Source organism: Salvia hispanica, chromosome 1 (genome assembly GCF_029641045.1).
Source record: "Salvia hispanica isolate PSC_SH4W2 chromosome 1, Shi_PSC_v1, whole genome shotgun sequence".
In the NCBI taxonomy this organism is placed as follows: Eukaryota; Viridiplantae; Streptophyta; class Magnoliopsida; order Lamiales; family Lamiaceae; genus Salvia; species Salvia hispanica.
In genome coordinates this window covers 2,681,379-2,709,193 of record NC_142692.1, presented here as the reverse complement: position 1 = coordinate 2,709,193, position 27,815 = coordinate 2,681,379, and the positions used below count along the sequence as shown (strand labels likewise).

General features: G+C 39.4%; 1 protein-coding gene and 1 pseudogene across 1 annotated transcript; one reads left to right on the top strand and one right to left on the bottom strand.

Moving 5' to 3' along the window:
• Positions 1-921: 921 nt before the first annotated feature.
• LOC148933075 (secreted RxLR effector protein 161 pseudogene) lies at positions 922-1,587 on the top strand (annotated as a pseudogene).
• A 15,697-nt stretch (positions 1,588-17,284) lies between these two features.
• Positions 17,285-27,726, bottom strand: LOC148933074 (UPF0481 protein At3g47200-like). The gene is made up of 3 exons (XM_089057999.1): positions 26,991-27,726; positions 20,167-20,328; positions 17,285-18,309 (listed from the first exon to the last, which is right to left on the bottom strand). Exons 1-3 carry the CDS (start codon positions 27,633-27,635, stop codon positions 17,695-17,697), a joined length of 1,422 nt encoding a protein of 473 aa, XP_088914125.1. The 5' UTR covers positions 27,636-27,726; the 3' UTR covers positions 17,285-17,694.
• Positions 27,727-27,815: the final 89 nt, after the last annotated feature.

The following is a 27,815-nucleotide window of genomic DNA, read 5'->3' as shown; positions in this document are numbered from 1 at the left end:
CCCTGGAACTACAAAGAAGCATTAAATGATTTGGATAGTCTCAACTGGATTGAGGCAATGGATTCCGAATTACAATCGATGGAGGATAAGGACGTTTACGACCTTGAAAACCTGCCCAAAGGCTGCATTGCCATTGGGAGTAAGTGGGTATTCAAGCGTAAACGAGGTCCGGATGGGAAAGTTAAATTGTTCAAAGCTAGATTAGTGGCAAAGGGTTATACCCAAAGAGAAGGAATCGATTATGATGAGACCTTCTCACCCGTCGCTATGCTTAAATCAATTAGGATTCTCCTATCCATCGCAGCCTACATGGACTGGGAAGTTTGGCAAATGGATGTCAAGACCGCCTTCTTGCATGGTAGTCTTGAGGAAACCATTTACATGAAACAACCCGAAGGCTATGAAATTAAGGGCAAGGAGCACATGGTGTGGAAGCTTAAAAGATCCATTTATGGACTCAAGCAAGCATCCAGAGCATGGAACATGTGCTTCGATAAAACTGTTAAATCATTTGGTTTTGATCAGTGCCCAGAAGAGAGTTGCGTGTACAAGAAAGTTGAAGGTGCAAATGTGGTGTTCTTGGTACTTTACGTGGATGACATCTTACTAATTGGAAACAATAATAAGATGTTGTCGTCCGTAAGAAACTGGTTGTCTACCCAGTTTGAGATGAAGGACTTGGGAGATGCGGGACACATTCTAGGAATCAAAGTGATCAGAGATCGCAAGAAAAGAATGTTGTGCTTGTCTCAAGAATCCTACATCGATACTGTACTACAACGTTTTAGCATGGAAAATTCCAAGAAAGGTTTCGTCCCTTTCAGACATGGAATTCATCTATCAAAGGAGATGTGTCCTACGACACATACAGAGATAGAAGACATGAAAAAGGTTCCATATGCCTCGGCAGTTGGAAGTCTCATGTATGCTATGTTGTGTACACGACCTGATATATGCTTTGCCGTAGGCATGGTGGCTAGGTATCAGTCGAACCCTGGCCAAGGACATTGGACTGCAGTAAAGAATATACTCAAGTACCTGAAGAGGACTAAAGAGTATGTTCTAGTTTACAAGGCATCTGATCTATGTCCGATGGGGTACACGGATTCAGATTTTCAATCTGATCGTGATTCGAGGAAGTCTACTTCTGGTTATGTGTTCACCTTGGGAGGTGGAGCCGTTATATGGAAGAGTGCAAAGCAGAAATGCATTGCGGACTCGACCATGGAAGCCGAGTATGTAGCTGCTTCTGAAGCTGCAAAAGAGGCTGTATGGCTCAAGAACTTCCTAAAAGAGTTGGGTGTGATTCAGAGTTTGCCCAAGAGCATCACGGTATATTGTGATAACTCTGGAGCTGTTGCAAACTCAAAGGAACCACGATCCCATAACGCAAGCAAACACATTGAGAGGAAGTACCATATCATTCGGGAGATTGTACAGAGAGGTGACATACAAGTAGTCAAGATTGCAACAGAAAACAACCTTGCTGATCCTTTCACGAAAGCCCTCTCGGGTGGGACGTTTGATCGTCATATGGAAGGGATAGGTGTTAGATGCATTAAAGACTCAGACCTGCTTTCTCTATAAGTGGGAGAAATTGAAGAAAATTGACAGTAGTATACTCGAAAGCATGTTTTGAGTATAAGTGGGAGATTGTTGGAACATATATACTAAAAAGCATTTTTCGAGTTTTTTGAATTTGATAAATTGCTTGTATATTGTAAACACTCTTCATTTAATGAGAATAATAAATTTTTTCTTCACACTGTGTATTTTGCTTTAATGGGTATTGACCGTATTTAATTATATATTAAATTATATAATTAAAACGCCGGAAAGTAAAATCAGTCTAAGTCTTCTACATTGAAGGTTGGGTCGTGGAACAGGTCATCACAGTAGGTGGCCCAACCGGTACCTTGTAGAAGTAAAACTTTTTCACAACCTAGATAGGCTTTGGCTACCTATCGTGAAAGGTTGCAGTGTCCATCCGAAAGTCGTCTTTACCTTGAGAATGACTAGTGACACTGGTGTGGTATAGCATTGAATGGATCTAAAGTATAGACACGTCTTTGTTGCTATCTACTGTAAGACGATGTCTTGGAGATTTAATATTTCCTAATCTTTGTAATAATATAGGACACACGTTATTTAATCATACGCTGCTTTGACTTATCAATAGGTGTGGGTTTTTCGTAACCCAATATTCCTGATATTTTGGGTAGTAGTAATTAATAACTAGAATGATGTCAGTTTTATTATTACATTGAATCGTGTGCCTGCGCGGTTTGACTATATCCCCAAGAGGTGTTCGAGAGAAGTTCTTGTCACGACCGACGCTTTGCTAAGGATAGCATTGCTCGGTAAATCATGACCAGGGGAGGGAATTAAGAAGGGGGGTAGAAAGGGGATGAAAGAATTAATGATAAGACAAATATTTCTTCATAAGATGAGAGGTGTTCACAAGACAACAAAGATCATGAGAATTTGAAAGAGTGTTTAGCACAGATCACTCGTTACTGATTGTTTTTCCTGTGACCCATCTACTACAAAATACTACGACCAAAAGCACAGCGGAAGGAGTTGTAACCATGTGGTCATGTGTATGAAGACACATGCCACGAAAATCCTACAAAAGAGATGATACGACCGCCAACTCCACTCAGCCACCAGTTCATCACTTGCTCAACCTGCACATTTAGAAATATATGCAGGGCTGAGTACGGGGTACTCAGTGAACACATTGCCGAAAGATACATATATAAGAAAAAGTTATTATCATGCCATCACAGTAACACACGGGGGTTTTTCTTAAAGGCCCGAGCTTACTAAATTCATTTTCATAAAGTTCGCTTGATCAAGCTAAGTTCATTCCATCAATCCGCCATATCTGATGGTTCATTCCGTGTCGGGAAGGTGGCCACCTTCCACGATCACATTGACCGGCCAACCCTCTCGATGACTCACGGTCCATTCCTTCGTGCACATTAACTCGAATAGGATCTTGGTCCTATTGGAGCCGAATTCGTTTCATTCATTCATTCCTTTGGCATCGCCAAGCAGATAGGCATCATTCAACAAATAATTTATGGCACGATAACATTAAAAAAAAAGTAAGTGCAATTTTATCAAACAAAAATCATTTCATATATTTGATAATTTTATCCACACTTAATGTGTTGGATATAAAGCCCACCTCAAAGCTTCCCAAAGAAAATGCTGCAAAAGCTTGGCCTCGGAAATCAAACTTCGCGAACACGCCCTTCTTGAAATAGTATAATGTTCTAAATTAGTTTTAAGGACATATATAAGGTGCATGTCATGAAATGATCCTACATGTAGTATGCGTCCTACGTTCGGGGTTCGATCAAGATCACTTCATTCCACTCAAGAAAAGTGGATTTCTATTTTATGAGACACCTTAAAGTAATTAAATAATTATTTGGGAGAGAGTTCATTTAATCCATACATTCTTATTTTCCAGAAATTTAATTAATTAATTACGGAGGGCAAGACATTAATTTATCGCAAGATTAATTTTTTAAAAGCTTCAAATATTTTAAGAAACATTACACCACAACTACGAGGTAAGGTTCCTTTTATTTCTTATGCTTCAAAGCCCAAAATTCCCATTTCCTCTAAATTCTCGGCCCAAAGAATTAATACTAGGAGACCATCTTGCTAAATAAATTCCTTGGCCCAAAGAATTAATACTAGGAGACCATCTTGCTAAATAAATTCCTTGGCCCAAAGAGAGGCCCAATAGTCAAAAGTGTTGCCCTAATTACTAAAAGAATTAATCCTCCCATTCTTCCATTTCAAACAAACAACCTCCCTCTCTCCCACTCTCTCTCTCTCTCGGCTCTCCCCTCTGCCGGCGCCCTGGCGTCGCCGGCGAGCGGCGCCGGCGCCGGCCTCTCCGGCGCTCTCTCTCTCTCGGCGCTTTCTCTCTCTCTCTCTCTCTCTCCGGTTTTCTCTCTCTCTCTCTCTCTCTCTCTCTCTCCCTCCGGCTTTCTCTCTCTCCGGCGCTCCCTCTCTTGCCGGCGCTGCCGTCGCTGTTGCTGGTCACCAGCGGTTCCACCGCCGTTGACTGAAAGGTAGGATTTTCCTCCCATTCCCAATTCCCTTTCTTTCTCTTCCTCTTCATTTTCTTAAATTGAAGGCCTAGAACTAACAATTAGGTCTTGAAATGCGAAGATTCGGATAGATCGTGCAAAATGGGGTCGGAAGAGGTTAATTTCGGCACAATTCGCCGGAACAACCACCGCCGCCGCCGCCGCCCTGCCGCCGCCGGCGGTCTGCCGCCGCCGCCGCTGGACAGCCCCTTTGCTTATGGGTGAGCTCTCCCATGATTGTTATTATTGTGTGTTGAAGATTTCTAGTAGATTAGGCCTTGTTTAATTGTTTTCTTAGTCTAAGCTTTCTATGGTTAAGTCAACATTCTATTCTAGATAGTCATATGCATAATTGGTATGAAATCATTAGGGAAGAGGTATACAAAATAATAATATGGTTTTTGTCATGGGGAACCTAATGTTCATGCTTTGAATGATATGAAAATGGCTATGTAGTAAAAAAAAATGGTTATTAGAAGAATCACCTTGAGAGAAGTAAGAGAAGAAGAATGGTAGTGTGTAGGAATTTGGCTCCTCTTCTTCAACCACTAGTATGCATCCTCATCTTGGTTGGATTTTTTTTTGTTTAGAGAGTTTTCATAAATGAACAAAAGGATTAAGAGGGAAGATGAGTGGTATTTATAATGAAAATGGGTGCATAGGAATGCATGGTCACAAGCTTGATTTCAAGAGGAAGTGTATTGTCTAACGGTTAGGGACTTTTTGCCAAATGAGGCAAGTTGTCACGTCAATCATTCGTCATGCCAAAAATGGCAAGAATATTATGTCTCGTCACTTAAAAAGGCGTGAGCCGTCGTTTGGAAAACGTGAGCCGCCGTTTGGTTTGCGTGTTTGATGTGATTTGATTTCGTCAATTGTCTCGTCTTGATTTGACACGCTTCTTATCCATTCGTGTAGGTATCGGGGTTCAAGATGTGGCTATTGCGCAAGATCCGGAGGGCATGGAGAGTATTTTATTTTTAATTAATATTTACTTAAACGTTGAACTCGTGTACGGACTTTTATTTGAAACTTGGTCTTCACGAACGGACTTTCATTAGAGCAAACATCTATATTGACTATTACTATTTTTGTTCACTACTCAAAATATACTTCACAACGATTAATCATAACAAGAAGTAATAATAAGAAAATTTAGACGCGTAACTTATATATATATATAGATCGATGTTCTAAGCCTTAGGGTAAAAAGTCGGGGTGTTACATTCCTTCCCCCTTACAAAAATTTCGTCCCGAAATTTGTAAGGGTCTATTCAAACAGTTCCGGGTATTTTTCTTTCATCTCGTCTTCTAGCTCCCATGTAGCTTCTTCGTATCCATGATGCCTCCACAAGACCTTCACCGAAGTGATAGATTTTGTTCTTAGTTGTTGCACCTTCCGGTCTAAGATTGCTTCTGGTTTCTCCTCGTAACTCAAGTCCGGGTTTATCACCATCTCTTCATGGTGGATCACATGTTTCGGGTCGTACACATATTTCCGTAGCTGCAAAACATGGAAGACGTTGTGCACGCTTCCGAAACTTGGTGGCAGCGCCAAACGATATGCGACGGGTCCAATTTCCTCCAGGATTTCGTAGGGGCCAATGAAACGAGGTCTAAGCTTCCCCTTCACTCCAAAACGTAGTATCCCTTTAGAAGGAGACACCTTCAAGAAGACTTTGTCTCCTACCTTGAACTGCAGGTCAGTCCGACGAGTATCTGCATATGACTTCTGTCTGTCTTGTGCTTCCTTGATTCTACCTTTGATCTGGCGCACAATTTCGACCATCTCATTGACTACTTCAGGACCCAACATCTTTCTCTCACCGACCTCATCCTAGTATAGGGGCGATCTGCACTTCCTCCCATATAGCGCCTCGTAAGGTGCCATATTAATGGTTGTCTGGTAGCTGTTGTTGTATGCAAACTCTATCAGGGGTAGGATTGTCTCCCAACTCCCTCCTCCGTCAAGTATGACGGCTCGGAGCATATCTTCCAGTGTTTGAATCGTCCTTTCTGACTGCCCATCAGACTGTGGGTGGAACGCGGTACTGAAATTTAATTTTGTACCAAGTTCTGCTTGCAGGCTCTTCCAGAAATTTGAAGTGAATTTTGCATCTCGATCTGATGTGATTGAGGCTGGGATACCATGTAAGCGTACGATTTCTCGTACATAAAGTTGAGATAGTTTTTCAGATCCATAAGTGATTGGAATTGGCAGGAAGTGGGCACTCTTGGTGAGGCGATCCACGATCACCCAGATGGCAGTGTTTCCTCGCTTGGTCTTCGGCAAGCCCGTCACAAAATCCATGGTTATGTGTTCCCATTTCCATTCAGGAATTTCTAAGGGTTGCAATTTCCCGTACGGTCGCTGGTGAAGAGCCTTGACTTGTTGACAAGCCAAACATCTTTCCACGAATGATACTATACTTCTCTTCATGCCATCCCACCAAAATTTCCGCTTCAAGTCTTGATACATCTTGGTACTTCCAGGGTGTGCGGTGTAGGGCGTGTCGTGAGCTTCGCTCAAGATCTCATCTCTCAGCTTCTCATCTTGGGGCACACACAGCCTCCCTCCGAAAGTGAGGGCGTTGTCCGCCTCCTCGTGATAGGTCTCATGTCCGCCAGTCCTCACCTTTGCTCGTATCTTTTCCAGACCTTCGTCCTGTCTCTGTGCAGCGATGATACGCTCCCTCAAATCTGGCTCCACCACTAGAGTAGCTATCCTTGCTTTTACCGTTTCTGGGGCACTTATCATTTCCATGTTGAGCTTGCCAAAATCTCGTAGTAGTTCCTCCTCGTGGGTGAACATGGCTGTCAAGTGCTGAGCCTTTCGGCTTAAAGCATCGGCCACCACATTGGCCTTGCCGGGATGGTAGTTGATGCCACAATCATAATCTATCACCAGCTCCAACCATCTCCTCTGTCTCATGTTCAAGTCCTTCTGTTTGAAGAAATACTTGAGGCTTTTATGGTCCGTGAAAATCTCACACCGAACTCCGTAGAGATGGTGCCTCCAAATCTTTAGCGCGTGCACTACCGCGGCTAACTCCAAATCATGGGTAGGATAATTAAGCTCGTGCGGCCTAAGCTGTCGTGACGCATATGCTATCACCCTGCCATTTTGCATGAGGACGCAGCCCAATCCACTTTTTGATGCGTCAGTGTAAACCACATAGTCTCCTGTTGGATCTGGAACAGCCAGTACTGGCGCGGTGGTCAATTTCCTCTTTAGTAACTCAAAACTTTCTGCACATTCTGGGGTCCACGAAACTTTGGTGCCCTTCTTGAGTTGTTGCATCATCGGTCTTGCAATCTTTGAGAAGCCCTCGATGAATCTCCTATAATAACCTGCCAATCCCAAGAAGCTTCGTATCTCGTTGGGTGTTCCAGGGGGTTTCCAATTCTGCACGGCCTCCACCTTTGCTGGATCTACTTGAATTCCTTCAGCAGTCACCACATGACCGAGGAAGTTCACCTCGTTGAGCCAAAATTCACACTTGCTGAATTTGGCGTATAGCTTCTCGGCCCTTAGTGTTTCCAGAGTGATCCGTAGGTGTTCTTCGTGTTCTTTCTTGTCCTTAGAGTAGATGAGCACATCGTCTATGAATACCAATACGAACTTGCCAAGACAGGGGTGGAAGACTCGGTTCATGAGATCCATGAATACTGCAGGTGCATTTGTCAAGCCGAAGGGCATCACCACAAACTCGTAGTGACCATACTGCGTTCGAAAAGCCGTCTTTGGAATATCATCTTGCCGAATCTTCAGTTGATGGTAACCAGACTTTAAATCCACCTTTGAGAAGACACTAGCTACTCGGAGCTGGTCAAATAAGTCATCAATTCTTAGCAACGGGCATTTGTTCTTCAAAGTCAGTTTGTTCAACTCTCGGTAGTCAATGCACACTCTTAGCGTCCCATATTTCTTCTTCACAAAAAAAAGCCTTGGTGCTCCCCACGGAGAGACGCTTGGTCTGATGAAACCTAGGTCCATCAGTTCTTGAAGTTGCATCTTTAGTTCCTCCAAGTCCTTTGGAGCCATTCGATACGGAGCTTTCGACACTGGTGCAGATTCGGGTTCGAGATCGATGGTGAATTCCAGTTGCTTATCTGGTGGTAAGCCAGGTAGATCGTCGGGAAACACATCTGGGAACTCTCGCACTATTTCCACATCTTCAATTTTCCTTTCTTCTTTTCTTTCTTCGTTCAGGTAGACAAGATAGGCCGGGTGGCCTTTTCGTACAAGCGTTGCAGCTTGTAGCGCGGAGATTAAGGATTTCCGCTTACCCAAGGTAACCCCATGAAAGTTAGTGGCGTCCTTTCCGGGAGGGTGAAAAGAGATTTGTCGTTGGTTGCACAGGATAGTGGCATAGTTTTCAGCTAGCCAATCCATCCCAAGGATTATGTCGACGTCGGACATAGGCATAATACTCAAGTTGTCACTCGTGATCTTAAGTTCTCTCCACATGACTTCTACATTCAAGCAAATACGTCTGATCCGTCCAATTCTTCATATTGGCGAAAGACTCTAATTCTATGCTTAACTTGCTTCGTTTGAAAGTCTAAGGCCTCTACGCAAGGTATTGTTGCTAGATTCTCTTGGCTCCCTTATGCCTTCTTTAGTCTTATAGCATAGGTGTGATCCTTTAAGAGTAGTCTCGGTCATCGAGGTTGTTGATGTTGTGACAGTTAAGGTAGTTGTGTGGGTGGTTGCTAAGATTGCCTCTCCATTACTTGTAGTTGTGAGCATTGTGTCGGTTGTTTCAACCTTGTCGATTTCTCCCATTTGAACTTCAATTCGTCATGATTTACATCCATGTATCGATCAATCAACTACTTATGCATGTAAGGATTTACAGGGACCTTTACATCTATTTATATTTATTTATTTATTATTATTATTATTATTTTAGCATACTTTCTATGTATCTAACGTACTGTCGTTCTTCTAGAGGGTCATCGCAAGTGGTACTTGGTCGCGGAATATAATAAACTTCTTGTCTTACTTATGTTGATCCTTCTGGTCAGTGTATCACATTTGCGTATGTCCACCTAAGGCACTTCCTTCTCTTGTGAATAAAAGATTTAAAGCATTGTCCTTCGTGCATGCCTCATGTAGAAAACTCAGGGGTTTACCAGTCTTAACTTGGATAAAGTGAGTTGATACTGAAAGGAAATTGGAATTTTGAAATAATTCCAAGGTTACCTAGAAGGATGAAATGACCACCGTCACTATTCTGATCAAGCAATCATGGGTTTCACAACAACCTCTCACACAAGCTTGTAACAACTGATTTTCAAAATAGCGCAAAGACTAGGTTCAATTGGGTTCATCACACCCCCTTAAGAGAGACACATACTTCCACACCCTAAGCTATATCCATAGAGCTTAATAGGAAATTCTTGTGGGGAGTTTGGTAGATGGAATAAGTTATGGAAGCATGGTATGAATGAATCGAATCTGAATTCTCATAGTTGACTGTCAATTCAATTGACCAAACAGGTTTGAAAAAGTTGAGAGAACATTGGATGATGTATCTATCAGAGTAAGTCTCGACTTACCCAATTAATGGAGGAATTCAAAAAGACAATTGTTGTGAAGTTGTATCGATTATTGATTCATCACATCATAATAATGAAAAAAAAAATTTGATGGTTCTCCAAGTCTTTCATAGGTAATACAATCAACTCTCCTAGGGAGAAAGAAAAATTTAAGAGTTAACTTGGAGTTCAGAAGGATTTAAACATGAGACGAAACGTGCAAGAGTTTTGTGGCAAATGCAAATCCTGAATTTGTAAAAAGAGAATTTACAATTCATATATTGAAAAAGAGAACGGTCAACGAGATATTCAAGGCCAAAATTGCCTCTAGAGAGGACTTTTTGTACATAACAGATCCTCCTACATAACATACGAAAGTCCTAAATTCTACGCGATCGACAAAAGAAAAGCGTGAAACCGTAGGAAAGAACAGTTTTCACGTCACAAGGGGACTAGAGTAAAACTACTAGCATCAGGACGGCCTCATAAAGGGTCCGTTGCTGATGGTACATAACTAACACTACTCTACCAGTCGCCATCCGAGTCTAGAGAGCTCAGCCCCGAGCTCCCCTCAAAGCCATCGTCGCTACTGATCTCGATCGGGTCATCTGCGGCCCCTCCTGGTAACACCTCCGGCACGGGATGAGGTATCGCAACATCCGGAACTTCCAAAACCTCACGGTGTACCTCATCCCTAACGATAATGGGGCCTTCCTCAAAGTATGCCAACCATCGTCTCATGTCAGCTGCCCATCGATCCCATTCAGTGTCCAACTCATCGGGTGGGGGTAGTCCACCAGGCAACCCCAAGAACTGTCTGTGCTCATTCGGACTCCTCATCAGCGGAGCTGCTTCATCATCTGCCTGATACTCGATCGGGTACTCATCGTTGTCAGGGGCAACAATCATGGGGGCCTCGCCCCACCATGTCGGGTCATGCTCTGGGTGGGAAAACTGGTGCACCCCCTGGGGTATGTCGTAGCCCGGGAGTAGGTCCCTCCCATGTCCGTGTGAGGGTCCAGCCTCATGATCGTGCTGCCCCTGAGGCGCGTCATCGGGAATAATCGATCCACACCATTGGAGCGGAGGGGGCGGCAGGTCGCCCAGACAGAATGTCGGCGTGTCCCGATAGTGCACATACTGAAGGAAGATGAAAGTAATGAAACCTCGAAAGTCTCCCTCCAACTCTGGATTATTGAACACACGGTAAATGTAGCTGCTCGACAACCATATGGCCCATGGCACCCAATCCATAGGTAAAAGGGAAATCAGGTGATGTATGCCGTCCAGTCCTGAAATGCCATGTTCGTGAGCTGCCTCCCACAACTCAAAGAACTCGTAGAGGATCCGTATCACCTTGTCCATTGGGCGTGGCCGATAAGACCGATAAGCAAGGATGGCGTTGTTCGCCAACATCTGCGGGGTGTTCTGGTAGTGTGAGGTGGTTTTACCGTTCATCTACAAAAGGAGTTCCATTAAAACCATTAGCAAGGGAGAGATAATGGGGTAGGCATTCGTGCGATACTTCTTTTGGTGAAACGTAAAGGGTGTACTTGGCCAAAGCCACACGCATCGGGATAGGCGTTCATTATTAAGGGAGTTTGTGTGTCGGGTTTGTAAGCGTAAGATCAACTTACCATAAGATGAGTATCGGGAAATGCTTTGTTAGAACGGCGGTACTTCAAATTCATTCATCAAGGCATAGGAGATTTTTACGTATCTCTCTGTACTTCCAACATGAATCCATAACATTGGCACAAAGATTACATCGCTCGGGAAAGCGAGAATCACACGTATACTTATTTCTTCTAAGTTCTCATTTCAGGGGTGCTCATTTTATCAGCTTGTTTAAAATTCTTAAAAGGCATCTTATAAGAAGAATAAATTACCTTCATTCAGGTTGAGGGCGATGAAATTGGTGCTGAGTTGTGGTCGATCTCGCTAACTTAGTCTAGCGAATCAAGTCTAGACTTTTCTTTTCAAAGAAGGACTCACGGTTACAGAGTAGAAAACCTAGGCTCTGATACCACTCTGTCACGACCGACGCTTTGCTAAGGATAGCATTGCTCGGTAAATCATGACCAGGGGAGGGAATTAAGAAGGGGGGTAGAAAGGGGATGAAAGAATTAATGATAAGACAAATATTTCTCCATAAGATGAGAGGTGTTCACAAGACAACAAAGATCATGAGAATTTGAAAGAGTGTTTAGCACAGATCACTCGTTACTGATTGTTTTTCCTGTGACCCATCTACTACAAAATACTACGACCAAAAGCACAGCAGAAGGAGTTGTAACCATGTGGTCATGTGTATGAAGACACATGCCACGAAAATCCTACAAAAGAGATGATACGACCGCCAACTCCACTCAGCCACCAGTTCATCACTTGCTCAACCTGCACATTTAGAAATATATGCAGGGCTGAGTACGGGGTACTCAGTGAACACATTGCCGAAAGATACATATATAAGAAAAAGTTATTATCATGCCATCACAGTAACACACGGGGGTTTTTCTTAAAGGCCCGAGCTTACTAAATTCATTTTCATAAAGTTCGCTTGATCAAGCTAAGTTCATTCCATCAATCCGCCATATCTGATGGTTCATTCCGTGTCGGGAAGGTGGCCACCTTCCACGATCACATTGACCGGCCAACCCTCTCGATGACTCACGGTCCATTCCTTCGTGCACATTAACTCGAATAGGATCTTGGTCCTATTGGAGCCGAATTCGTTTCATTCATTCATTCCTTTGGCATCGCCAAGCAGATAGGCATCATTCAACAAATAATTTATGGCACGATAACATTAAAAAAAAAGTAAGTGCAATTTTATCAAACAAAAATCATTTCATATATTTGATAATTTTATCCACACTTAATGTGTTGGATATAAAGCCCACCTCAAAGCTTCCCAAAGAAAATGCTGCAAAAGCTTGGCCTCGGAAATCAAACTTCGCGAACACGCCCTTCTTGAAATAGTATAATGTTCTAAATTAGTTTTAAGGACATATATAAGGTGCATGTCATGAAATGATCCTACATGTAGTATGCGTCCTACGTTCGGGGTTCGATCAAGATCACTTCATTCCACTCAAGAAAAGTGGATTTCTATTTTATGAGACACCTTAAAGTAATTAAATAATTATTTGGGAGAGAGTTCATTTAATCCATACATTCTTATTTTCCAGAAATTTAATTAATTAATTACGGAGGGCAAGACATTAATTTATCGCAAGATTAATTTTTTAAAAGCTTCAAATATTTTAAGAAACATTACACCACAACTACGAGGTAAGGTTCCTTTTATTTCTTATGCTTCAAAGCCCAAAATTCCCATTTCCTCTAAATTCTCGGCCCAAAGAATTAATACTAGGAGACCATCTTGCTAAATAAATTCCTTGGCCCAAAGAATTAATACTAGGAGACCATCTTGCTAAATAAATTCCTTGGCCCAAAGAGAGGCCCAATAGTCAAAAGTGTTGCCCTAATTACTAAAAGAATTAATCCTCCCATTCTTCCATTTCAAACAAACAACCTCCCTCTCTCCCACTCTCTCTCTCTCTCGGCTCTCCCCTCTGCCGGCGCCCTGGCGTCGCCGGCGAGCGGCGCCGGCGCCGGCCTCTCCGGCGCTCTCTCTCTCTCGGCGCTTTCTCTCTCTCTCTCTCTCTCTCCGGTTTTCTCTCTCTCTCTCTCTCTCTCTCTCTCTCCCTCCGGCTTTCTCTCTCTCCGGCGCTCCCTCTCTTGCCGGCGCTGCCGTCGCTGTTGCTGGTCACCAGCGGTTCCACCGCCGTTGACTGAAAGGTAGGATTTTCCTCCCATTCCCAATTCCCTTTCTTTCTCTTCCTCTTCATTTTCTTAAATTGAAGGCCTAGAACTAACAATTAGGTCTTGAAATGCGAAGATTCGGATAGATCGTGCAAAATGGGGTCGGAAGAGGTTAATTTCGGCACAATTCGCCGGAACAACCACCGCCGCCGCCGCCGCCCTGCCGCCGCCGGCGGTCTGCCGCCGCCGCCGCTGGACAGCCCCTTTGCTTATGGGTGAGCTCTCCCATGATTGTTATTATTGTGTGTTGAAGATTTCTAGTAGATTAGGCCTTGTTTAATTGTTTTCTTAGTCTAAGCTTTCTATGGTTAAGTCAACATTCTATTCTAGATAGTCATATGCATAATTGGTATGAAATCATTAGGGAAGAGGTATACAAAATAATAATATGGTTTTTGTCATGGGGAACCTAATGTTCATGCTTTGAATGATATGAAAATGGCTATGTAGTAAAAAAAAATGGTTATTAGAAGAATCACCTTGAGAGAAGTAAGAGAAGAAGAATGGTAGTGTGTAGGAATTTGGCTCCTCTTCTTCAACCACTAGTATGCATCCTCATCTTGGTTGGATTTTTTTTTGTTTAGAGAGTTTTCATAAATGAACAAAAGGATTAAGAGGGAAGATGAGTGGTATTTATAATGAAAATGGGTGCATAGGAATGCATGGTCACAAGCTTGATTTCAAGAGGAAGTGTATTGTCTAACGGTTAGGGACTTTTTGCCAAATGAGGCAAGTTGTCACGTCAATCATTCGTCATGCCAAAAATGGCAAGAATATTATGTCTCGTCACTTAAAAAGGCGTGAGCCGTCGTTTGGAAAACGTGAGCCGCCGTTTGGTTTGCGTGTTTGATGTGATTTGATTTCGTCAATTGTCTCGTCTTGATTTGACACGCTTCTTATCCATTCGTGTAGGTATCGGGGTTCAAGATATGGCTATTGCGCAAGATCCGGAGGGCATGGAGAGTATTTTATTTTTAATTAATATTTACTTAAACGTTGAACTCGTGTACGGACTTTTATTTGAAACTTGGTCTTCACGAACGGACTTTCATTAGAGCAAACATCTATATTGACTATTACTATTTTTGTTCACTACTCAAAATATACTTCACAACGATTAATCATAACAAGAAGTAATAATAAGAAAATTTAGACGCGTAACTTATATATATATATAGATCGATGTTCTAAGCCTTAGGGTAAAAAGTCGGGGTGTTACAGTTCTATTATTCGGAAACCCGGCCGGTTTGGATTTAATCCAAGAATAAATAGAAAAGGAAAAGTATATTTTTAATATACATCTCGTACTAGACAAACTCTTGGAAATAAAGATATTAATTAATTTAAAGTCTATAGCAGACTACAAATTAACTAATGGATATAAAAAGTCTTAGACACGGGAAATAATATATTAAAGAGGTTAACCCGGATTGCTTGTAATCACGGATTGGATGGACAGTCAATATTTCTTCTATAGTGGCACAAGAAATATTCCATTGGCCTTATATTAAATTATGGGTTATAATTTAATTAGTAAAGAAGGTCCAATTGGGGAGGCCCAATCCAAGCCCCATAGATCCCTAACCTAGCCCATCATAAACTCTATAAATAAGAATGTAAGGAGGAGACACACATGTTATCACAAACCCTAGCCTCCACACTTGGCTTTCTTGTCTTCTCCTTCAAGATTCTTATAATTTCTAAGAGATTCCTCCCACAAGGAATTTAGATCTATAGAGTTAAGGGTCATAGGTTAGAAGATCTTTGGTCTTGCATTCATAATCAAGCTTCAAGATCTACACGTGGAGAAGTAGCAAGCCACTTCGATTCTTTGGAGAATCATTGTTGTAAGTATTCAACAACATAATTTAAATTAAATTATGTGATTAATTGCGCAATTATATGTCTCTACATGTTCAAGCATGAAATTGAATCGACCCACATAATCACCTAAATAGATTCTTATGTGGATTTATTTGTTTTGCATTTTCCGCTGCGATTATCCCCAACACCAGATCCCACAGATACCGTGGGAGTCTGAGATCCACTCGTCGCTGGACTGGACTCGTTGTTGTGATCCATCGCTCGATGATGCTCTTGTACAGAAAGTTAGAGAGAGAGAAAACTCGTTAAAACAAGTGGTGCAAATGAAAATGAAACGAAAATCGCGTTTATATATGATTAAAAAAAAATAATAAATCGAAAATCAGCGCTGGCCGATCGCTGGCCGATCGGGCCTCCACAATGGCGGCTAGCCGATCGGCCAGCGCTTCGGCCAGCGACGAGCGATCGGCCAGCCCACGCCGATCCGGTCGCCGAAATCGCCCTCGCCGATTGCAATGGTTCGGCTAGCGCGACGAATCGGCTAGCCGGTCGCTAGCCGACCATTGCGGATGCTCTTATCATAGCGACATATGAATTTTTAGGGACAAATGGGATGCATTAATAGCAGTCTAAGTCATATTTTATGTCTAGATAGACTATTTTACCTTTGATGAATTTTTATAAAAATTTATGTATAACTCAAAGGTTTATTCTAAATCAAAGTTCCCCACCATCGTGCGAATTGACAATTTTGCGTGAAAGTGCAGATTCACCCAAAAAAACAAGGGTTAACAAGATTGTAAATACGAAGAATTTCAAATGAAAATCAAAGGTTCGTCTTAACTCAAGGTTGTACTTTATAATGCAAATTGAACGATTTCTCACTCTAGTATAAACTCATGTAAAAATCAAATGTTCATACTATTACAAAAGAAAGCTTGAGCAATTGATTTGACTGAGTTATTGTCAAATTTTAAATCGCTAGAGACGTTTGGCAGGAAGGTAGGCCATTTTGCTAGACGATCCCTTGCAATTGCAAATGAAAAACGAGACACCAGCGCTAATGTTTATTGTATCAAACAGAAACTTTTATCCTCCTCATATATGTACATATGGGCTCTACGAAATATCATTATATCAAACAAAAATGATGAATAGTGATTCCCCAGTTACCTATGATGACCATTTTGATTCGAACTCTCTGGCATGTTGAATAGAAGAAAAGTGTTTTACTAGCTATGCTGCGCTTCACCGTCTACTGAATTACTTTATAAATTGAAACAAAAATAATGCGCGCGCACACACCTCCACGGACAACTATCAGCACATGCATGCATGTGCCAAGTACAATATAGTGAAATAACAAAAAAAATGTGCTAGCTAGTAAAAACATGAGTAGATAGCCTTTCCTTAAATTGACAAGAGTGTCTCTCCCTGTATAAGAATCCACAAAGTATCACAAAAATATGCCTATTTAATTAGAGTTAGAGCTTTTGTGGCTTATTTTGTTTTTAAGTTAGGGTGCATCATATCATGTGCTGTTAATAAAAATCACCAAAATTACTACTTCCTCTGTCCACAATTACAAGACCAAGTTTGACTGAGCACGGATTTTAAAAAATATAGTAGAAAGTGACTAGAAAAATACTACTCCCTCCGTCCCAGAGAAGTTGGCACACTTTCCTTTTTAGTTTGTCCCACAAAAGATGTCACATTTCCCTTTTCGGAAAAAGTTCTCTCTCACATGAATATAAAAATTATTGTTGGACTGATGAACATGACTAAATGGAACGATTATTGGTAGACGGAGGGAGTACAAGATGATGGAACCTAGAGTGATAGCTATTTTAAGAGACGGACTAAAAATGAAAATACTTTTATTTTTAAGTGATGGAGGAAGGAGTATCATTTTGTTTTATTATACGCACTAAAGAAATGCTCGAATATAAAATTGGCAAGCAACAGTACAAAAGCAGTAATAAATAGAGAACAACAAAATCAACATTTAGACAAAAACAAGTGTTCAATCCATAACCACTATAGATGAAAAGTCACATCCTAGCATTATCCGTAGTCCGCATCTGCCAAAGAAGAATAGTCTCACAATAGCTCCAGCATCCATGTAAAGGTGAAATTCCAAACAAAATAACCCACCAGCCAAGCAAACAAGAGGTTGAAAACGCCACAGACTGAAAATACTTAAAAACTAGCAACGAAAGTAAACGGAGGATTAAATCCTATCTTATCTATCAAACCAAATGCCATATAGCCGATAGGCAAATTACCCTTAAAATAAACACTACAAAGCAGTTATCTCTAATTCTCGATCTGTATCATCAGCATTTTCGTTTGGATGATGAGAGAGATAACTGACTTCCAACATCCTTCAAACAACTTGTAATATGCCAAACACTGTTTGTGTGACTGTAAGAAGTAGCAGCACCAGAGCAACAAGAACAGAAATAACAGCCCATGGGCTGTTAAAATAGTTATGCCTCAGCTTAGCCATCCACTTATTCCTGCGTTTTTCGCAATACTTATTCACTTCATCAAACATGTCCTTGTAGGCAAACTGACGTGAACGGAGGCATACCCCAACACACAACTTGTTCACCATCTCCGCCACATTATTGTCGTCCCCTATACAGTTTTTTATGACACCTCTTCGCACCAGTATCTCCACATCCTTGGAGGAATCAATGATGCAGTCCAGGAATTCGGCATATTCAGTCACGGCATTGTGCCGAAAGTACTGCTCGTACGCGATGAGGTTCCGGAGGACCGACTCAGTCATATCATAGATGGGCAGTGGCGCCATCATTATCTCCCCTTCTTTGAACCTGAGGGAGAACAACGTCTTTTCTGTTGATTCCCCAAACTTGACATTAGCCTCTTCAAGCCTTCTCGCATTGTCGATAAACCTTTCTTTGCACAAGCCCGAGCTTGAGACATTGCGCCGAGGAAACCAACTGAGATGAATGGAGTCTAGCAAATGTTTCACCTGAAAGATATATATACTAAATAAGGATATTCAGCTTTAAATAAACTAAAAATGTTCTAAACTGAACTAAAACAAACTAAAATGTTCTAAATTAGTACTCCCTCCGTCCCAGAGAAGTTGGCATACTTTGAAAATGGCACGGGATTTTAGGAGGTTTTGTTTTGTGTGTTAAATGGAGAGAGAAAATATAATTTTTATATTCATGTGAGAGAGAACTTTTTTCAAAAAGGGAAATGTGACATCTTTTGTGGGACAAACTAAAAACGAAAGTGTGCCAACTTCTTTGGGACGGAGGGAGTACCATATTGATTATAATATATATATATATATATATATATATATATATAGGGGTGCGTTAGGCTCCTTTGCACCCTAAGTGTCCTATTTCCTTCTTAATCTCAGCCCTTGGATCCTTGAATTGGATGGTTGTGATCAATGCATTATTAGTCTATAATGTTGCATTATTAGCCGCTGTGCATTATTAGAATGAAAATGTGCATTATTAGTCTATAATATTGCATTATTAGCCGTTGTGCATTATTAGAATGAAAATGTGCATTATTAAATGACACGTGGCATTAATCTAACCGTCAGATGACAAAATCGTGGGGCTAGAATTAAGAAGGAAAAAGGACAAAAGATGTGAAAAGGATTTGAATACATCCCTATATATATATATATATGGGGGTCAATAAGTGAAATTCTGTTAAAAATCAAAACAAATCTCAGCCCTTGGATCCTGGGATTGGACGGATGTGATAAGTTACATTATTAGCCCAAGATGATACATTATCATTATTAGACTAAAATGCTACATTATTGTACTAAAATAGTACATTATTATCTAAGTTACATTATTTGACTAATAATCTACATTACTAGATGTCACGTGACATTAATCTAACGGTTACATTATAAGATCCAATGACTGAGATTTGTTTTAATTTTTTACAGAATTTCACTTATTGATCTGAACACGTCCCTATATATATATATATATATATATATAGAGGGATGTACTAAGATGACAACCCTCTTTATTGTAACATCATACCACCATTTTAGGCCATTGGATCTGAAAGTCGTGTGCTTGTCATGCTGCCACGTGTAAAAACACGGAGGGGTAAAATAGGAAATTTCTAATTTTACGTTACCAGATTGCAGTGCTATTCATTGAATATTGCAGTCTTACCACAATAATATTGCAGTTTACCACGACTGCAGTATCTAATGCAGTAGACTGCAATATCTAATACTGTAGACTGCAAACCCGTGTTTTTTCACGAAACTTAATCCTAGCCGTCCATAGATGAGATCTAACGGAGTATATTGGTGGTATGGTGTTATCCTATCTATGGTGGCACCATAGTGCACCCCTATATATATATATATATATATATATATATATATAGCCAATCATGTGGACGAATAATAAGTTGTCATGTGGCAATCATAAAAAATTCTCATGGGTAAATTTTCAAGGCATGTAGTATCCAATATGCTAGACTGCAATTTTTCCCGTCTGCAATATCAAATACGCTAGACTGCAATCTATAGATTGCAGTGTAGCGTTTATACTATTGCAGTCTAGTGTTTATAATATTGCAGTCTAGCATGGTGTCATAATGTCACTTTAAGAGGTGTTGTCATTTTAACGCACCCCCTATATATATGTGTTTATATATAGGAGTGCGTTATGTTGCTAACTCATCCTTCAAATTGTTAACTACAACTAAATAATAGACATTAAATCTTCAAATCAAGGGCCAAGATCATTCAGCTCCGAGTATCAATATAGTGAACAAAAAATATCAATTAGTATTTATGTCAATTAACAACAGAGTAGTTATAACTTACTTTTGAAAAATATGATTTCAAAACTTCAAATGCATATAACTCGACATTAGCCTCTTCAAGACTTCTCACATTGTCGATTAACCTTTCTTCGTGCGAGCCCAAGCTTGAGACATTGGACCGAGGAAACCAACAGAGATGAATGAAGTGGAGCAAATGTCTCACCTGAAAGATATATAGACTAAATTAGGATATTCAGCTTTAAATAAACTAAAAATGTTCTAAAATGAACTAAAACAAACTAAAATTGAGGATTTCAATGGTTCGGCGCTAGAAATTAGTTCGACATTGATTATAATCAAATCTTATATATATAGGGGTGTATTAGGGTCCTTACAGCTTCTCAGTGTCAGACACAACATAAATCACAGTCCCTGGATCCTTGGATTGGATGGTTGTGTTCATAATAGTTGAGCTACATTATTTGACTAAAAATCTACATTATTAGCCGGTGTACATTATTAGACTGAAAATCTACATTACTAGACTAAAATGCTACATTATTATCCGATCTACATTATTAAGCTAAAGTCTACATTATTAAATGACATGTGGCATTAATCTAATCGTGAGATGACAATATTGTGGGTCTAATATTAGATTGGATGTATTAACAATATTTACTATATGAATATGATCACAACCATCCAATCCAAGGATCCAAGGGTTGTGATTTATGTTGTGTTTGACACTAAGAAGCTGTAAGGACCCTAACACACACACACACACATATATATATATGGTTTTGATCTATGAAGACCAGATATAAATACAGAAACGCAGAACACGGTCATACGTAAGACATTTTTAGGTCATAGTCAGTTTATTTTTAGGTCATGCTAACAAAGCACGACTTAAAATGATCTTAACATGACATAAACCCAAATCTTATAATATGACCTAAAACTGCTTAATTATGACCTTCCGTATTTTGGGTTAATTATTGACCATTAGATCATCTAATCCTAGGGCCAAGATTTGGGCTGTATTTCTGGATTTAAATGCATTCTTATTTTGATAATATATATATATATATATATATAGAGTTGTGATCAATGTCGAACCAATTTTAAAGACCGAACTAGAGACCAAATCTGGGCCATTAGATCTAGTTTTTTTGATGAGATGTGCTGCTGTGAAAAATTTTTCGGCTTCATTACAAGCCCATTTTACTTCATTATATAGGTCTGTTACTTCATTCTGTACGTAATACCTTGAAACTACAACATGTTTTTACTTGCTTCCAATAGATTTTGAAATGATTCAACATATGCTTCATTCAAATTCATTGACGTGGGTTTTTTCTTGATTAACATTTAAAAATGCAATTTATTTAAGTGAGTTTATTACTTAATTCATAAACGTTATTACTTCATTGGATAAGATTTTTACTTCATTCCCGTAGGACTTCAAATGCTTCTACACATACTTTATTCCAATAATTTATTACATTATTCCATGTGTTTATTAAACCATATTAGCGCCATGGCGTTGGTGATAGATATTGTAGAGAGAAAGAACGGCACACGACGGCGAAACCACATTTACGTACTGGAATGAAGTAAAAACCTACTAGAATGAAGTAAAAACCTACTAGAATGAAGTAATATATTCTGGAACGAAGTTAAATCTTCGTACATGTTAGTATGACTTATTTACCTTCAGATGAATTAAAATAGGCTCGTGATGAATGTGAAAATAATTTATAAATTTCTGTATCTTATCCATAAAAAACTAGATCTAAAAGCCCTAATTTGGTAAGGTTCGGTGGTTCGGTCTTTAAGAGTGGATTTGTGGATAATGGGACTCTATATATTATTAGTCTATAATGTTGCATTATTAGAAGGAAAATGTGCATTATTAATCTATAATGTTGCATTATTAGCCGCTGAGCATTATTAGAATGAAAATGTGCATTATTAAATGACACGTGGCATTAATCTAACCGCCAGATGACAAAATCGTGGGGCTAGGATTAAGAAGGAAAAAAGACAAAAGATGTGAAAAGGATTTGAATACATCCATATATATATATATATATATATATAAATATATATCTCATTATCCACAAACCCACTCTTAAAGACCGAACCACCGAACCATACCAAAATAGGGCTTTTAGATCTAGTTTTTTATGGATGAGATTCACAAATTTATAAATTATTTTCTCCTTCATCACCAGTCTATTTTAATTAATTCGAAGGTAAATAAGTCATACTAACACGTTACGAAGATTTAACTTCATTCCAGAATATATTACTTCATTCCAGTAGATTTTTACTTCATTCTAATAGGATTATTACTCCATTCTAGTACATAAATGCAGTTTCGCCGTCGTGTGCCGTTCTTTCTCTCTACAATATCTATCACCACCGCTAAGGTGCTGATATGGTGTAATAAACACATGGAATAATATAATAAAATATTTGAATGAAGTATGTGTAGAAGCATCTGATGTCCTACTGAAATGAAGTAAAAACCTTATCCAATGAAGTAATAACGTTTCTGAATGAAGTAATAAACTCACTTGAATAAATTGCATTTTTTAATCTGAATAAAGTAGAAACTCATGTCAATGAATTCGAATGAAGCATATGTTAAATCATTTCAAAACCTACTTGAAGCAAGTAAAAACATGTTGTAGTTTCAATGTATTACGTACGGAATGAAGTAATAAACCTATACAATGAAGTAAAATTGGCTCGTAATGAAGAGCGAAAAAAATTTACACAGCAGCATATCTCATCAAAAAACTAGATCTAACGGCATAACTAGAGAACACAAATTTAGTTCAGTATAAGAACAATTTAGTTAACTATAAAGGCGTTTTAGTTCACAACACGAATTTGAAAACACGGAGTGCGCTATTATAGTGAACTAAATATTACATAGAGTAGATACCTCACTATAAATTGTGGTGTACTAAATATATTCGCTCAACACAAAAATATAGTTGACATACTAATATCAAATGTTGATACTTTTAATAAACTAAGTTTTTTTTAAAAAAAAAAAAATTTTAATTTTTTTTTTATAAAAAAAACTCCTATATGAAGGAAGAAATTACAACTGAGGTCAAGAGGGCTCGAACCCAACACCTCATACATTGATGTCTAAGCTCCTTGCCGCTAGGACAAAGGCTCTGCACTTTTAATATACTAAGTTGTTAGCACAATAAGCTAGTTATTATTTGATTACATGCCAATATATATACTCCATCGTCCACGAATAACTGTCTTATATATTTTTTTTAATCCGTCTGCAAATATCAGTCACATTTTCCTTTTATTATTTTTGATAATAAATTTCATATTCCAATGAAGTCTTTTCACTCATAAAGAATACATAAATATAATACCCATATTCCATCCACATTTTGCACTCATTTACTATTATATTTTTTAAAACTCATGTCAATTTAAAATTGGACAATTAATTTCAGACAAAGGTAATAATAAAAGAATACGTGTCCATGAGCCCAGAGATTATGGTGTATTTAATATGTCTCCATTGTATAGTAATAAAAAATATATTGAAAAATAAAATTCTCCACCGACTTTGAGTATATTCAAAAAGCTTGAGAGGATTCGAGAAAGCCCATTAGATTAAAAGTGGCAATGAATTATGCATTATAATATTACTAGAATAGGCAAGAAATTAGTTAGTTAGAATTCTCTAAATTACTAATGTCGGTTTCTAACCGACTTAGTATGCCTATAAAAAGGCATTTAGTGTTGTTAAATGAGTGTGTGCGAGTTTGAAGAGTGAAGAAATGAGCGTGTGCGTAGAAAAGCTAGTGTGTGAGGTGTGTCTTCATCTAGCTAGAGGTGTGTCATCGGATATCTCATGAGGTGTGTCCTTCAAGAGTGTGTCTTGAGGTGTGTTCTTCAGTGTTGTAGTGTGGTTCCATGTTGGTGTTGTGTACACTATTGTATTGTATATTTAGTGTTTCGTACATTGTTATTGTGTTTAATAAAATTCCTTTAGTGTGTGTATTTATAGTCTATCTTGGAGTATCATTGCTATCCAACAACTGGTATTAGAACCACATCATATCGGGGTGGTGGTTGTTGTAGTCGTGGTGTTCATTTACAGGTTGAGAGTATATCGTTACTCTGCCAGAATTAACAGTCGTGGACTGTTGTTGGAACCAATACTCTGCCTGAAGTAATAGTCAGGGGCTATTATTGGAACCATTATACTGCCGGAGTTGACACCTTTACCATATGGCGGATTTTTTTGGATTTGCCAACAGCATTGAGAAGCTAAATAACAACAATTATGGGAACGGGAGCACCCGTATGAGATATCATCTCATAGGTCAAGACTTATGTAGCGATGTGAAGGCACGAAAAGAGTGGGAGATGAAATGCGGAAAGACAATGTTCGTGCTGATGGCTGCAGTGGAAGATGTGCAGATGAAACGTATCAAGTCAGCCAAAACACCAAAGGAAGCGTTGGACATCTTGAAGACTGTTTTCTCCAAGAAGAACGAGGCAAAGCTACAACATCTGGAGAACGAGCTATTCTCAACCTTGCAACGAGAGCTAACTGTAGTCAGTATACTTTTCTAATGTAAAATCTTTATGTGAGGAGATTTCAAAATTAGATCATGATAACGTGATTAACGAGATGAGAATGAGGAGGATTATCATTCATGGTCTACGACCCGAGTTTAAGGGTCTTGTTACTGCTACCCTGGTTAGGCTACACAGCCGACCCCAGACAAGTTAGAGAATATTTTATCCAATGAAAACACTTTGGATATAAAATGTCCAAAGTAATTGTGAAGGATTCTGAGGAAGAAGCTTTGTTCACAGAGAAGAACAGTGGCCGCTCTACCAGAAATGATTGTTGGCGAAGAAGAGAACAAGGTGACGAGATCATTGGCATAGAAGAGACGAAGATGGTCGAGATTATTGGTAGAAAAGCCGAAGGTGGCCGAGATTATTGGCGTAGAAGAGACGAAGGTGATCGGGATCAATGGCGTGAAAGAGAAGAAAATGATCGAAAGAAGATGCATTCTCAGCTAGGGAGAGCACAACACAGAGATGACAGAAGTGGCGAATCTTATTAATCAAGAAGATTTATGGAGCTGTTATGTCAACAGTTGAGTAGGCTTGGAGAGAAGAAGTCAAATCAAGTTCAAACCAAAACAAAAAAGCTGGAGCTGCTAGACATTGAAGATGAGACTGCCGAGCAACATATGGAGCTTCCAGAAAGCTCAAGAAGATAATGATAAAGACAAGAGAATAAAAATATCAAAGGTTGAAGTGGATCAAGATCCGACAAGGCTGAGCCATCCAGAAAAGATCTTGGAGTTCGAAGAAGAGTCAGAGAAATCACATGCTCGGAGATTAAACAAAATATGAAAGAAAAATGACAAATTTGTCAAAGTTACAATTGTTGGAGAAGGAAAATTTAGAGACCCTGACTCAAAAGAGGAATTGTGTAAAGGTACACATTCTGAAGGGCTCAGTGATTCGAACTTACAAACGCTACAAGAAAAATTAAACATACGTACAAGGAAGTCGGCGTCAGGGGGAGTATTGAAAATAATATTCTCCACCGACTTTGAGTATATTCAAGAAGCTCAGGAGAATTCGAGAAAGGCCATTAGATTAAAAGTTGCAATGAATTATGCATTATAATATTATTAGAATAGGCTAGAGATTAGTTAGCTAGAATTCTCTAGATTGCTAATGTCGGTTTCTAACCGACTTAGTATGCCTATAAAAAGGCATTTACTGTTGTTAAATGAGTGTGTACGAGACTGAAGAGTGAAGTGAGCATGTGTGTAGAAAAGCTAGTGTGTGAGGTGTGTTCTCAAGTATCTTGTGAGGTGTATCCTTCAAGAGTGTGTCTTGAGGTGTGTCCTCAAGTGTTGTACGTAGTGTGGTTCCGTGTTAGTGTTGTGTATTTGGTTTTACATATCCTGTTGTTGTGTTTAATGAAATTGCGTGTTGTGTATTTGGTTTTTCATATCCTGTTGTTGTGTTTAATGAAATTCCTATAGTGTATGTTTATAATTGATCTTGGAGTACCATTCATACCAAAAAAATAGAGGTTTAGAACTTTTGGTACCTGAGATTCCGAAATTTAAAATCATCTTTAGTCATACAAATAATATTATGTTCAATCAAAGACTTCATATTGGAACTGTGTACCGGGGATTGACATGCATGTGGATACCGGAAGTAGTAGATTACACAACAAATAAATTCTATAACTTTTGTTGTGTTTATATGCTCAACTTGCAATATCTATAACTCCCCCTATCTATGATTAAATGTCTCATATCTGACCAACACGGATTTTAAGAAATTGTTTGACTTTATAAAGTAAAATGGGTAAAAAAATGTTAGTAGTATTTGGGGTCTACTTTTATATATTGGTTTTATAATATAATGTGAGTGAAATGTGGTTAATGGAATATAGGGTCCACTTGCCAAATATGGTAAAAGTGAAATGGATATTCATTGGCGGACGGACGAAAAAGAGAAAATGAGACATTTAATGACAGATGGAGGGAGTATAAATCTAGATCTGTTGTTGCGTATCATTAAATTATACTCCCTCCGTCCGCGATTAGGAGTCCTGGTCACTTTTGCGCACCCGTTTTATAAAAAAAATGAAAAATAGTTAAAGTGGAGAAATGGTAAAGTAAAAAAGAGAATAATGTTGACAAGAGTCTCTCAACGTTATCCTCTTTTTTACTTTACCATTTCGCAACTCTAACTATTTTTTATTATTTTTATAAAATATGTGCGCAAAAGTGACCGGGACTCCTAATCGCTAACGGAGGGAGTATGAGTTTCTAACATCACCTGGCGGCTAGGATCTACGAACGAACTTTCTGGGTATTGTTGTTCTCCAGGACCAGGACGGAGATATTTGAAGAAGCCATAGAGAAGACCACAGAACATGAAATGCGAATCCATGCTACGGCCCTCGATGAGGTCGTAAAGCTCACACAAGACGAAGAACGGCAGTTGATTTTCGAAGAGCATGAGATCACGCCGCAGGCCTATGATCATCCAGCCCATTTTGAAGATGGGGTCGCTCAATGTATATTGATTGAACTTGCGTACCAGCTGAACAATGAAGCAACCATCTAGAACAAGCATTTGGATGAACTCGTTTGAGGTTAGTGTTTTAGGCTGATCTGCGTAGCATCTTCTTGCTTCTGCTTCCAATTTGGCTAGAGCTTTCACTAACGTTACGACAATGTAGGGGTTATCGTCAAGCAGCTGCTGCAGGAAACGCAGCTTTTGTTCTTCCATCATCTGTAGATGATCCTTGCCGTGATGGTAAGGACCGATGGCGATCACCTCGGGTTCGTAGGCCTTGGGGTTCACGTTGCGTAGGAGATGATGCACTCTATATATTGTGCATTCTGATTGTACAGCGGAGAATTCACTCAGTTTTTCATACAAGCTAGTTGAGGCTCGCAATACGTTGTTAGGCTCCATGTTTGTGTATCTATCTATCTACTGGCTGAAAAAATGAGAAATTTCTATATTATTAACCTCTCAAGTCTCAACAGTCATCGACAGAGTTCTTCTTTACGAACTGGAAATATTAATAACTTTATCAAAATATAAATGCAGTAATGAAAGAGGTATGTCCTTTTTCTCCGGAGGTAGATATCC

What these genes read in the sequence shown, in the direction of transcription:
- LOC148933074 (XM_089057999.1), bottom strand. Translation starts at nt 27,635, where the DNA reads ATGGAGCCTAACAACGTATTGCGAGCCTCAACTAGCTTGTATGAAAAA. An exon ending in TCGTAGATCCTAGCCGCCAG is followed by an intron (nt 20,329 to 26,990) that starts GTGATGTTAGAA and finishes TATATCTTTCAG; the next exon opens with GTGAGACATTTGCTCCACTT. An exon ending in TGAAATCATATTTTTCAAAA is followed by an intron (nt 18,310 to 20,166) that starts GTAAGTTATAAC and finishes TATATCTTTCAG; the next exon opens with GTGAAACATTTGCTAGACTC.